This window comes from Pan troglodytes, chromosome 18 (genome assembly GCF_028858775.2).
Source record: "Pan troglodytes isolate AG18354 chromosome 18, NHGRI_mPanTro3-v2.0_pri, whole genome shotgun sequence".
NCBI lineage: Eukaryota > Metazoa > Chordata > Mammalia > Primates > Hominidae > Pan > Pan troglodytes.
In genome coordinates, this window is record NC_072416.2 from 28,743,685 (window position 1) to 28,758,074 (window position 14,390).

Below are 14,390 nucleotides of genomic sequence, written 5' to 3' on the forward strand. Positions count from 1 at the left end.
AAGCGATTCTCCTGCCTCAGCCTCCCGAGTAGCTGGGATTACAGGCAGGTGCCACCACACCCGTCTAATTTTGTATTTTTAGTAGAGACGGGGTTTCTCCATGTGAGTCAGGCTGGTCTTGAACTCCTGACCTCAGGTGATCCACCCTCCTCGGCCTCCTAAAGTGCTGGGATTACAGGCATGAGCCACTGCACCCAGCCCAAAAACTTTTTAAGGGCAAGGTTTTGCTCTTTGTTTTATCTTCTAATACTAGCAGAGTTCCTGCCATGCTATAGTTGCTAAATGCATGAACAAACAAAGAGTTTTTTTCTGTAGTTTTCTTTTTTTTCTCTTTCTCTCTAAGCTAAGACTTATTTCAGTATAGTGACCTTGGTTTTCCTTTAAGAAACACTAATAAGCAATTGTATATAGTTCTGATATATAAAATACAAATTTTTAAATTGTAATTACTTGGATAAGTAAAGTGGGTTCCAAAGCTCAGATCCCATGAAGGAAAACATACGTAGTACAAGAGAACAATGTGGAAATCTGTTAAGAGCATGGGAGAGAAGGCTTTCCACCCTCTGTGATAGACTTCTATGTTCTCATGAGGTATTCAGACATGCCTGTGACCCCTACACACTCTTCTGAGCACCAGAGAAAGTGCCACTTGCCCTGAATCCAACAAGCCAGTTTCTCTTTGGAGCCTGATCCAAGAACATAGCTGTGGGGGCCTTCTATTATGTGTGAACAGCTCTTGACTATTATTGAGGGAGTGAAAACACCATTAGAGTTGATGAGGAACTACAAAGTCCTCTTTATCCTCATTTGAGAGAGAAGAAGCTACCTTTGAAAAGCTATGAGCCAACCTGCTGTAGAGGTGAAAATGGCCTGAAAAGGGCTTTTCTCTTTTCTTATTTTTATTTGTCTTTTCTTATGTCTCTGGACATAAAGTTTGAGGAACTTGCCCCATGCCATAGGCAGTGTCCTTAACTTCTGATCCTTTATGAGATAAAGTCCACCAAAAGTGGTTTATGACGCTTGGGTGTACTCAGAAAAGCATCATGAACATTATTTGTTGAAATAGTTCTCAAAGTCTATTCTCATATTCTCTCTCTTCCTCTTTCTGGTTGGTAGCTCTTCTGATAGTCTGCTCTCTCACCTTATTTGTTTATGATGATATCTTCAGAAATTCGTCAGTATTATTTTTGCTTTAGCACAGAGGTCTCCAAACTGGCATCACGGACCAGTTTTGTGGAAGACAATTTTTTCCACAGATGGGGGTGGGGCGGGGATGGTTTCAGGATGAAACTGTTCCACCTCAGGTCATCAGGCATTAGTTAGATTCTCATAAGGAGCATACAACCTAGATCTCTTGCTTCCGCAGTTCACAATAGGGTTCACACTCCTATGAGAATCTAATGATGCTGCTGATCTGACAGGAGGTGGAGCTCAGGCAGTAATGCCCACTGGGCCACCACTCACATCCCGCTGTATAGCCCCGCTCCTAACAGGACATGGACCAGTACTGGTCTGCATCCCAGCGGTTGGGGACCCCTGCTTTAGTAGAATCCTCAAGAAAAGCATGGAAATAATTCCATTCTCTCTTCATGTTATACCCAGAGGGGCAGTCAAGCCTTCATATCCAATGTCTACATCAAGCCTTCTATGTCCTTAGTCCGCCTTCTATGTCCTTAGTCCTCACTGTCTTCTTGTTCATCCACTCCCTCCTAAAATCCTTCGCTCATCGCCTGGCTGGGGACAGAAATAGGGCCCAAGGCTTGAGCACTCACAGGCATCCTCAGTTTTCTTATCTCTCAGTCATTCTGCTGTAGCTGCCTGGCACTTGTCTTTAAATGTACGCCTGGAACCTGAACGCTGAGTAGGTCATTGTCAGTTCAAATTATAATTTCCAACTTCATCTGGATACTCAGTGTATTTTGCTAATTATCTTCTGTAGAACAGATAAATTACTCCTTAGCTCTTAGGTTTTAAGAAAGATTCTTATGTTCTAACTCAAATTAAACCTGGCTTGAAACTCATGTTGCTACTTTGAACAGGAGTCCTTTACCAGTCATTATTCAGACCCGCCTCTGACACCACTTGTGGCACAACCCAGGGCCATAAGAGAGTGTCCCTCATCTTCTCTTGGTCACATGGGACTTGGCTTTGTTGATGTCTGCACATCCTCTGAGTCAATGTTGGCCAGAAGGTCTTCAAAAACTTAACACTTAGTGCTCAGCCACACAAAAATCCACACAGGAATTTTCCCATATCCAGAGCTCTGTGTTAAGCAATCTCAGATATTTGCTTTCAGGAGCTGGGATGCAGCCTGCAGGTTGTCTCAGTGGTATAACCACACCCACAATAATGATAGCAAACACTTATATAGCGCTTATGATGTTTTGGGCAATAAAGACAGTACACACATGAACTCATTTCATTTTTAAAACAACCTTCTGAGATATGTGTTACAATTTTTATTATCATCCCATTTTACGTATGGGAAAATCTAGGCAGAGACAGGCTAAGTAACTTGCCCAAAGCCCCACCTCTAATGAAGGGCAGAGCCTAGATTCAAATCAAGGCAGTTTGGGTAGACAAGTCTAGGCAGTTTGGTTAGATCAGTTAAACTCGTGGCTCTCAACAGGGGATCATTTGGACCCCTGAGGGAGATGTGGCAGTGTCTGCAGACATCTGCGGTTGTCATGACTGGTGGGTGCCATGGCATCTGGAGGGTAGAGACCAGGAGTGCTTCTGACCATCTTAAAATTCACAGGACAGCCTCCACTACAAAGAATTATCCATCCCAGAATGTTGACAGTGCTGAAGTTAAGAAACCCTAGGTAAGACCTAGATTTTTGAAACATGAAGACCTCTCAGTGGGTTTGTCTAGGATGCTCTAACATCTTTTTTAGTCCACAAAATAGAGAAACTGTTCACCTTCCCTGGAGATAAAAATTAGCCGGACCATGGGAATAAGGGAATAGCTACCCTCCTTGGCAATGGGAGTGTGTGATGGTGGTGGTGGTGGGTGGGGGTGGTGACGAGTCCTCTGTCTTCCAGATGAGTCTCTGGAAGCAAAATCAAACATAAGATAATTTCTCAACAGGCCATCATAATCCATAAATTGTTAGTATATCATCCATCTACATTCTGTTCCCTTTCCAGTCCCACTCCCAAGGTCCTTAAGCTCAGCAATCGACCCTACTCTTCTGTCATTGGGAAAATCAAAGCCATTAAGCAGGAAATTCCTAAACGTTGCTCCCCTTGATCTGGACCACATCCCTGCTGCCATGCCTTAAGACCTGGTGAACTTACCTGTCTGAGTCAGTCACGATGGCTCATGCCAGTACTCTCAGGACTTTGGGAGGCCAAGGCAGGAGGATTGCTTGAAACCAGAAGTTTCAGACCAGCCTGGGCAACATAGTGAGATCCTTACTCAAAACAAAACAAAATTCATGTCTGTTGTTACCAGGGATTCTTTCCCCAAGTAAGAATGTTGACAAACCCTCATTTCTCCTCCTGAAATCACTGCTCTGTCTCCTTCTCCTGCCTCTAGTTCCATTCTGGATCTTCCTCTCCTTTGTCACACTGAATGGGGTTAAGGAGCATTGGCTCTGCTGGGTTTCAGATCCTGACTCTGCCACATACGAGCTGTGTGATCTTAGGCAAGACACTTAACTTCTCTGAGCCTCAGATTACTCACGGATATCATGGGGAATAATGAGTATCTACCTTCTCAGCCTGCTTTGGTAGGGCTATTGCCACTACAACCTCAGTGGAATGTCTCTGACAAACCTAAACCTTCTCATCCTAAAACATATGTACCTGCCTGGCACAAACTTTAAAACAACAAATATTGCTTGAGACCTCAGTTTGAAAATTTCTCCCAATGTGTGGTCATGTGTTATTTAAACCTGGGATGCTTCTTTCATTTTTTCTCAGTATTTCAATTATTTGTGCATCTTCCAAGCCGAGCTCCTCTTTCCCCTTCTCCTCCCATTCTTCCTCTTATCTTTATTCCTCCTTATTTTACCCTCTAGTCTCCTTCATCCTTCATCCTTTGCTCCTCCTCTTCCTCCTTTCCTCTTCTCTGTCCCATTCCTTTCTGTCTCCTCTCTCGTAGGCATGTGGCAATGCAGCTGAGATTTGACACTTATCATTCTGTTTGATGGGACAGCAAAAATGTCCCATCTGAACCACAGATCATGTTACTAAATGGGATATACAGACCTTTCCTCCAAAAACATACAGTCTATTGAAGGGCAGGGACCATGCCTGCTTTATCATCAACATATACCCCATAGTTGGTACGTAATAAGCACCAATACATACTCAGTGGAATTAATGAGGGAATATCTTTTAACCTGACCCTCTTGTTGCAAAGCAATTTGAGGTCCAGGGAAGGAAAGTCCCTGTTCTTACTTAATTCAGCAAGTTAGCTATTCAGTCAGAACCATAACTCAGGATTCCTTCTTTCTTGGCTGCAATTTTACTGAAAGCCCTAGAGCCTCAGGGCCATATGTACAGATCCTGTTCTTGGGTTTCTATTTAAGAATGTAGTCTCCAAACGGTTTGACTTTTTGCCTTCAGGATTTTCAGAATTCATGAATTTTGGTTTGAAAAACACAATGAACTTTCCAGCATAACTGGGCAGGGCAAGGTCTCGGCTATGCATCCCTGGACAAGGTTCTTTGTCTTTCTGACTCCCAGTTTTTGCATCTCTATAATGGGCTCAGTGAATTGTATGGTACTTGTGAGACTTAACTAGGATAATATGTGAAATTGCCCTGCTCAGTGCTTGGCAAGTAAGCAGGTGCTCCATTGAATTTTGAGTTTCTTTCTTCTGTGCAGGGGAAGTGGCCCTGCTTCACCCCATGCCCTTGCTCTAACCACCATCCTCTTGGGTTCATCAGCAGGGCTCAGAAAATATTGCTAATTTATGCACCATTTCTTCCACTGGATAGCACATTTGGGAAAATGTAAGATGCCCACACACCTCTAATTCAGGCAAGCCAAAGGCAAGCTCCACTCCTGACCCTTCCAGAGAGAATGGGCACTTTATATCTAATCCGGGTGATTGCTTTCTCCCTCGACATTCATGATGGTATCCATTTGCTTCAGTTGAGGAGGCCCTGGAGAGAGATATCACAAATTGAATGATGTAGCTTGATCTGGCAAGAATTTCTAGGGATTCTGGTCTGGGTGTCTGTAACTCCCAGTGGCAAGTCAGGGATAGCTCAGCTTTGCAGAACACATAATGTGTCTCCTTTTAAGATTCAACTTTGCCACCTACAAGTGACTTTGGGCCAGTCATGTAACCTTGCTGAGGTTTTACAGTTTGGTTAAGCATTGTCAGGCAGTAGCCAAGAGCTTGGGCTATGGTGTCAGACAGACTTGGGATTGAATTCCGACTCCACCTCTTCTGGCTTTGGGTAAATTAATCAAGTCATTAGATCTCAGTTTCCTGATCCCTAAAGTGGGGATTACAATAAAACCTTATTTAAAGAGTTGTTTTAAAAATTAATAGCTACTGCATTGAGAACTTACTATATGAGAGTCACTCTTCAAGATATTAAGTCATTTCATCCTCTCAAACTCCCCATGAGAAGGGGTATTATTAGTATGATGCCTGGTTTTCAAATAATGAAATAGACCCATATTACTTAAGTTAAGTAATTTGCCAAGGATCACACAGTTAATCAGTGGATGCAAACTTGGTAAGTCTAGATCCTGGAGTCTCTGATCTTAACTACTGGGCTGGTGAGTCCAATGTCTGAAAATGCTTGGAGACGTCAGTCTAGCTTCAGAATTTGCACTCTCAGCCTCAGAACATAGCATGGAGTGAGCACTCAGTGAATGGCTGTGCTCAGTCTAGGCTGCATGTTAACTATTGTTATTGTTTCTGTGAGGACCCCAGAGGCTGACCTGCATTCAAAAGTGGCTGTGCTCCAGGAATTCAAGGTTGCAGTGAGCCATCATTGCACCACTGCATTCCAGCCTGGGCAACAGAGTGAGACCCAAACTCTTTCAAAAGAGAAACTGGGCTGTTCTTAGCAAAGCACCAGGACCAGGAGAGTGCAGTGGGGACAGGGCGAGTGAGTTGGAGAGTGTCTCATAAACATTTGGGGCTGTGAGAGCAGATGTGTGATCTTGCGGAATGATTCTCGCTTCAGGACTGTGTGTTGACGCTGATGTCACGGCTGCTCTGAGCGCCCAAGATACTGTTAACGAGCTGTGCCAAGCCCAGATGCAGTGTTTTCTCACCATATGGTTCACGCTGAAGTGCATGGTCTTTCAGACAGGGATGGGAGGAAACTCAGAAACGCTGAACCCCATGCATGGAACACCTACTTAGATGAGCCGTGTCCTGCATGTCCCAATTCTCCTGACTTCCACGGACCATGTATTCATTGGAATGTCATTTGTTTTCCATCCAATAACCACAAATAGTAATGGGGCAGCTAGTACATGTCAGACACTGTGTTTGGCACTGGGGATACAAAGGTGATTAAAACTTTGCCTACAGCCCCAAGGAACTGAGACTAGCCATGAAAGACATGGGAACAAATCATATTATGACATTATTCTAAGCTCTGTAACGCAGGTAGTTAACAAGGACTCTGGGAATTAGAAGAAGTTCATTAACATCTTTGTAATGAAATAAAACACAATTTTTTTTGCACACCTAGCGTCTGAACACCTTTCAGTTCTGAGAGAACTCCCAGCATAGGCAGAGGACAGTCGTGTCTTCTTCTAACAAAGGTAAAGAGGGCAGACATTCTTCTCCCTACTCCCTGGCAGGTGGAACTTGAACACAGGACATAGATGTCCACTTCTTATCTGGATCTCCCTTGGATTTCAGCCTCCTGTGTCAACATGATTACTCAATCCCTCCACCTGGGTATGTAGGACGTATCTCATATTACAAGTCTGAAACTGACTTGGTATCTTCCACTAAAACCTGCCCTGTTCCCAGTAGTGTCCACATCAGTAAATCATGCTACCATGTAGCCACTGGCACAGGCCAACAATGTTGGTGTCACCTGTGATGCTTCTCTTTCTCTTGCACATACATCCCACCTATCATTAAGGACCGCTGGCCTTATTTTAAAATCTACTCCTATTCTGAGCACTTCTTTCTGTGTTGCCCTCTCCACCTACACCCAGGCCCCCACCATTTCTCTCTTTCTCTCCTAAAATTGTCTCTTAGCAGGTTACTTTCCTTCTATCTCTGCCACACTCCTATCTTTTCTCAGCAAAGTTACCAGAAAAATAAAATTAAGTGTAAATTTTATCACATTCTTCTGTGAGATATTCTTCAGTGGCTTCTCATCACATGAGGAAAACAATTCCAGTACCTTTTCCATGGCCCATAAGGCCCTCCATAGTCTATTCCCTGTCTGTCTCCCTGGCCCTATTTTCTGACTTTCTTACCTTTGCTCACTGCCCTCCAGCATTACTGGTCTTCCTTCTGTTTCTCAAGCACACCAAAATGTGAGAACATGAGTATATTGAAGTGTCAGATGCAGTTAAAATGAACTTACTTAAAACCTAGAAGAGAGAAGAGAAATTGAGAGAAAAAGTGCCTGAAAGGTTGGAAGGGAATAAGATCCAAAGCCCAGGTTAGCAGGGGGTTTTGTCCTATCCACAGGAGAGATGCCTCCTCTAATCTTACAGGAAGAGGGAGACCAGCATGGTTTGGAAGTAGTTACTGGATCAGAGCCCCAGGTGAGAGATGAAAGTGGGGAAAAGGAAGATTAAGGCATCAAAACCTTTCACAACAAAAACCTAGCATTAGGACTGGCCTACACTTAGGAGTGGAGATTAATGGCTTGTCATTCACCCATCTATTCACTCAACAGATAGGCACTGAGAACCTGTTATTTGCCAGGACCTGTCACCGATCCTGGTGTTGAATTACTCTTGCTCAGCCACTCAACTTAGAAACAAAATACATACTTAGTGAGACCTTGGAACAAATCTTTAGCTTCTGGTCCTGTTTCCTTCTCTGTAAAACTGGAGTAATAATGATGCCTGCTCTGTTGATTTAAATAGTTCATTATATGATGCTATAAAGAGCTCTTTATGTATCAGCTGCGGGAGCTAGACTGGTAGCTTAGTGGAGGAAGGGACTGCATCGGTTTTGTTTACTGTTACATTACCCATAAGTGATCATTTATGGAATGAATGAAAGAATGAATGAATGACTATAACTGATTCAGAATCAGTTTGAGGAAAGGGAGCTTTGTCCTTTATAGATTTCAAGCAACTACTGGATATCTTCTCATGGACAAAATAACTGGATAACTCATGCCACATTGGTTGAATCATGGCTCAATGAGATAGTCTCCCCATGTGTGCCCCAAATGCAAAAACTCTCCTAAAGTATATACTTTTCACATTCATGGGTAGCATGAAGGTCAAAGCTATTTAGTCTCCTCTGCTCCCCTCTGCTGTCTCCAAAGCCTTCTGCAATGCCTTCTCTTATTTCCTTTTGCAACAAGCAGTAAGTTAGGCACACATCTACTCTGCTAAATCTACCAGCTTATATGTTGGGTATGATTTTGTCCCAGATGCTTCAGATAAAAGACTCAAGATCCACAAAGATCTTGACAGATCTTCAATCAGCTGAAGTAAAGGAGATGACTTTGAACGGGGCTCAATGCAAAGAGAAGCATTGAGGTCTAAGAAGGCAAAGGTGAAAAATGGGTGAAAAGAAAAGTTGAGCAGCTGCTCCTACACTAAAGAAAAATGCAACAAAATAATGTGTGTATTTTTGTGTGTCAAAAATACATCAGGGGAACTAAAATCTGGAAAAGGCCATATAAAAATAGCTATTTTCAGGTGATGTGTTTTTGCATCAAGATTTATCTAATATTTTTATAATATGATATGAGTTGCATAATGAAACAAGGGAATATATCTCTCCACTTGAAATAAAAATAAGATGGTCAGTATATTTTCTATACTTAGACTGAGCTAATGGTAGCTCCCTTGTTGGACACCAGCCTCCAGATCCGGAAGTGCAATTGATGATATTGGCATGAATTAGAGTATACTTTTTTCTAGATCAGTTCCTTAGATCCCATGTTTTTCAGCCTTTTCCATTTGGTCAAATGAAGTATTTTTTTTTTCCTTGCCCTTCTGTAAGAATTACTATAAGAATAATCCTGATTTTGGCCAGCTGGCTTAAGTTAAAAAAATTCTGACATTGAACCGGCATGATCCTAAGTGATTTACCTGCATTATGACATTTGATCTTCATTAAAATCCTATGAGGCATGGCCTTTTATTAACCCTATTTTCTTTGATGAAACATTAAGGCTCAAAATGGGTTAAGTAACTTCATCAAGGTAGCATGGGTAATCAGAACTCTTAATTCAGGCAAATCTGATTCCCAGGGGCTGCATTCCTTAGCCCTGTTCCTCCAAATTAGACAAATTGATCTGTTGAGAACCAAACAGACACACACAAAGGCATTCAAACTACTTTGGAGAATACGTCACTCCAAGATGAGCATGGTTGTTTATGGCCAGGGCTATTGCTTTGATCTGAAAACACCACGCTGCCCAACCATTATACTAACAACATCCAGCTCTTTGTGAATTTCTCTACGAGGCAAATTCCTCTTGCCTCATAAAAGTGCTTGCCGAGAAAGCTCAAAACCCAGTTGCAATTAATTATTGACAGAGCATGTGAATTAGAGATAAAAGAAAAGTCATTCTTTCTCCACACGCGCCATAGTAAATAAATTTAATTATGGTAGGAGAAGCTAGGGGATCTTCGTCTGTATTAAGTTTTATTAGCTAAGACATTTAAAAGCATGCCATCATAACAAAGAGGTCTTGTGTAATCCTAAATGCACCACTTTGGTGCAAGGCTCGGAAGTGAATAGATTTAATGGAGCACATGGTGGCAGATGGCCTGCTGTACTGACAGGTATTGAACAGGTTTATCGTCAATTAACTTTGGTCTACATATGCCTGTAGCAAATTGACTGTATAATGGCATTCTAAGCTTAATTTTATCATTGATAAGCCTGCCACATTGAGATTAGGGGAAAATGGCATCAAACCCCTTTAATATTAATATCTTGGAGCTCCCAAATAAGATAAGGCTACTCTGGAGGCAAACTCGGATGGAGGAATGGGAGTGGAGGAGCAGCCTTAGCAAAGGAACCAAGAGATACTGACCCTCGTATGGGATCTGTCAGTGGCTTGCTGGGCAATTTTGGGAGCAAAGAAAGAATAAAATCCCATATATTGAGCCATACCTATGCTAGATCTTTCATCTTATATGTCATTTTCCTCTCAACTGAATTTTCTTTTCTTTTCTTTCTTTTTTTTTTTTTTTTGATTGAGATGGAGTCTCACTCTGTCACCCAGACTGGAGTGCAGTGGCACAATCTCGGCTCACTGCAACCTCTGCCTCCTGGGTCCAAGTGATTTTCCTGCCTCAGCCTCCCAAGTAGCTGGGACTGCAGGTGCACGCCACCATGCCTGGCTAATTTTTGTATTTTTAGTAGTGATGGGGTTTCACCATATTAGCCAGGCTGGTCTTGAACTCCTGACCTTGTGATCTGCCTTCCTCAGCCTCCCAAAGTGCTGGGATTTGAGGTAGGTTTTAGGATTTTACAAATGAGGATAATAAGGCTCGAAGATATAATTCAATTTGCTGAGGTCACAAAGCCTGTCTGATTTCCATGTTTATTCCCTGTCCCTGGGCTTCAGTTTTCTCATTTGCACAATAATACCTTTGGACCAAGTCAGGGATCAGCAGACTCTTTCTTAAAGGAATAAGGAGTAGATACATTAGGCTTTGGGCCATATGGCCTCTGTCTTACCTCCTCAGCTCTGCTGTTTTACTGTAAAAGCAGCCTAGATGAATATGTAAATGAATGAATGTGGCTGTGTTCCAATGGAAGTTTATTTATAAACATTGAAATTTGAATTCTATATAATTTTCATGCATCACAAAATATTATTATTATTATCTTTTTGGCTTTTTTTTCAACAACAATTCAGTGATTACAAATCATTCTTATCTGTGAGTTAGACGAAAATAGGAGGCAGGGGTAGTTTGCCAATCCTGGACTAGATAAGCTTTGAGGTCTCGTTGAGCTCAAAGATTTTCTAAAAACTACTACAACAATAATAATTTCTTTAATTTATTGAACTCTTACACATGCCAGCTTCATTGCTCAATGCTTTTTGAGCATTATCTCCCTTAATCCTTATACTACAGTGTGAAGTCAGTGCTATCATTATCTCCGTTTCAGGGATTATACAACTAATACGTAGAGAAATCAAGGGTGTATCTAGCTTAAACCTAACTGGTAAGAGGTAGAATAGCCATTTAAACCTAGGGATATATAAGGAAGAGAATGTATATGCCTTGTGTTGCCTTTTCTGATAATACGTAGCCAAGGTAAGACTATAGTCGGGAGATATAGGTAAGAAGAACTTGCAAGAGTTTATCAATTTTATTTGGTGGTTCCAAACTAGGTTGTTTATATCACACATTTTGTGCAAAGAAGTTCAGATATTTCTGGACAGGAATAACCATTCTCTTCCTTTTTCCTCCCTCTCCTAGAAATGTGATGCCCAAGACTTTGGATGGGCAAATAACCATGGAGAAGACTCCAAGTTACTTTGTGACAAATGAGGCTCCCAAGCGCATTCACTCCATGGCCAAGGACATCAAACTGATTGTGGTGGTGAGAAACCCCGTGACCAGGGCCATCTCTGACTACACGCAGACACTGTCAAAGAAACCCGAGATCCCCACCTTTGAGGTGCTGGCCTTCAAAAACCGGACCCTCGGGCTGATCGATGCTTCCTGGAGTGCCATTCGAATAGGGATCTATGCGCTGCATCTGGAAAACTGGCTCCAGTATTTCCCCCTCTCCCAGATCCTCTTTGTCAGTGGTGAGCGACTCATTGTGGACCCCGCCGGGGAAATGGCCAAAGTACAGGATTTTCTAGGCCTCAAACGTGTTGTGACTGAGAAGCATTTCTATTTCAACAAAACCAAGGGGTTCCCTTGCCTAAAGAAGCCGGAAGACAGCAGTGCCCCGAGGTGCTTAGGCAAGAGCAAAGGTCGGACTCATCCTCGCATTGACCCAGATGTCATCCACAGACTGAGGAAATTCTACAAACCCTTCAACATGATGTTTTACCAAATGACTGGTCAAGATTTTCAGTGGGAACAGGAAGAGGGTGATAAATGAGGCTAGAGAGGCAGAGGAAGGCTAGTCAATAAGCTAAGGAGGCTCCTTGCCTGAGTCCTTGAATACCCCAGCTTCTGCAGCTTCACTTGCTGGAGTGCCAAGTAGATCTCCTCCTCCTTCATGCAGCCAGGATTGCCTCCAGTGCTGTTAGCTTAGGCAAACAGGTGGATCCCATGGCATCCCCATGGAGGAACCAGGCCCATCTGGGCAGCAGCATCTGGTTGACCAGATGGCCACCAGAACCCACTGTTCATTCTTATCTTCTGCTAGTTAATATAGCCTGAAGACAGAGGATAAATAGCTGTCAATGTCAGAGACAGTGCTATTAATGTATATGTGAGTGACAAAAAAGGTCTGCTTTATAGGGGTTCTCACTTTAGCTTGGGGAGCCAGGGTTCTAGCCCTGTATCTGTCATGGGCACCTGCTGTCTAAACCTCTGCTTGGGCTTCTCTCCAGAATGCACTTTGTGGCTGAGTGCTCCAGGACTCCTAGGGAGCAAGGTCCTCCCTCTAAGGTGTTTCTAGTCTTCTCTTTAAAGGTCTCATCCCACAGCCCCTGACTTCCTCCCTCCCCACATCATGAAGGCAGAGGCATGCACATTCCTCACTGAAAAAGAAAACACACACCCATCCACACACACACACACACAAGGAAAATGAAAGCTGACACCCCTCGAAGCCTTCTTTCCAAGAGCCCTCTAAATGGAGTTGGGTCTCACTCTTCATGAGTATCCTGGGTTGTGGAGAAGCTTAGCATATGCCCTTGTGTTCGGATAAGGCCCACAGGGCTGCTCAAAGGGTAGAGTAATTGTAACTGAGGTCAGAGCTCTGGGGTTGGCAGAGAAGAGTGGCCATATCTAGGGGTAAAAGAAGAAATCCTGTCCTCTTGGTGGGAGGTTACCTTACCTGAAGACCATCTCTCCCAAGCACTGTAGTTCTGAGCATGTTTTTGGGGTGGACTCTGTCCCCTAGGGTCCCCAGAAGGGCAAAGACCAGAGAGTTGACAAGTCTGTTATTAGGAATAATCCTTAGCCATGTAATGGGGAAAGGAGCAGTCAGCATTCTTCCAATTTGCCCCACCACCACCTCCTCGGGCTTCATTTTCTCTATTTAGAGATGGCAGAGAGTGAGGTAGTGGCGAGAAAGCTGACTCCATTCATCAGATCCAGTTTATAAGGGTTGGGGGTGAGCAAGGGCTGTCTGCAGAAACCCCCATCAAGGGCTGCTGAATGAAGTGTCCCTTCCCATCAGTTTGAGTCAATTAAAATGCATCATTTGACATAAAGCACTTGTTCACAGATCTCCAAAACCAGGAATTGTTCTAGTAAAACTGGAAATTTGTATGAGTGGGGGGAGTTAAATCTGTTCAGCTGTTATTAAACTGTCATTTCTCCCGCTAAATGAAAACCGTGTTGTTATAAAGCTTAATGCAACCTGATTAATGGGTTTCGACGGTGTGTTTGTGTTGATCATCTCCATCTTCCCGCCTCCCCTGGAATGCCAGGAGCATCATCTCTCTGAGATGGCTAGAAAGTCCCAGAGGCAAGAATCTTCAGAAGGTTCTGTCTGCAGGGCACAGTGAATCTTGCAATAGTACAAAGCAAGTGGGTCCTAAAAGGAGTGCAGCTTTTTCCTGTCTTAACCATTTCCAACAAGGAATGGACTGATATGCCAGATTCAAAAGCAACCTTACAAATAATTTTTCCAGATAGTAAAGCAGTTATTGAGCTGAAAGCAACAGATATACCTGCACTATCAATGTAAAAAAAGAAACAGATCAAAATGCGTGCATATACATTTGAAGGAAGAAGATGCACGCATATTTAGAAGGGCAAACTGTGGGACTCATGCGGGGTTTGGTTTCATAAGCAGAGCAAGGAGTGAGTGAGTTTCAGCCCTCCCTACCCATCAGAGTCAGCCATGGAGTTTGTTCAAGCTTACTACTCCCTGAGCTCTGTTTCAGACCTGTTAATGAGTCAGAAACTCTAAGGTGAGGCTCAGGAATTCATCCTTTCAAAAATATTCTTAGGGAAGCTGGAACTGAGAGCAACTGGAGGAAAAGGCTTGTCTGTATATTTCTTTGCCTCCACTCCCTCCCTCCTACCTCCTTTTATGCTTTTGCTTTTCTCGGAATTATTTCCAACAGAGGTGACCTCCACAGTGTTATGGCTTCCCT

At 43.0% G+C, this 14,390-nt stretch overlaps 1 protein-coding gene across 1 annotated transcript in view; it reads left to right on the top strand.

The window, feature by feature from the left end:
- Window positions 1-13,652, top strand: part of HS3ST4 (heparan sulfate-glucosamine 3-sulfotransferase 4) — a 441,326-nt gene extending 427,674 nt beyond the window's left edge. The window contains exon 2 of the mRNA XM_016929664.2: window positions 11,578-13,652. Coding sequence (XP_016785153.2) covers window positions 11,578-12,214 — 637 coding nt within the window. The 3' untranslated portion in view covers window positions 12,215-13,652. The remainder of the gene's footprint in view (window positions 1-11,577) is intronic.
- The last annotated feature ends 738 nt before the right edge of the window (window positions 13,653-14,390 follow it).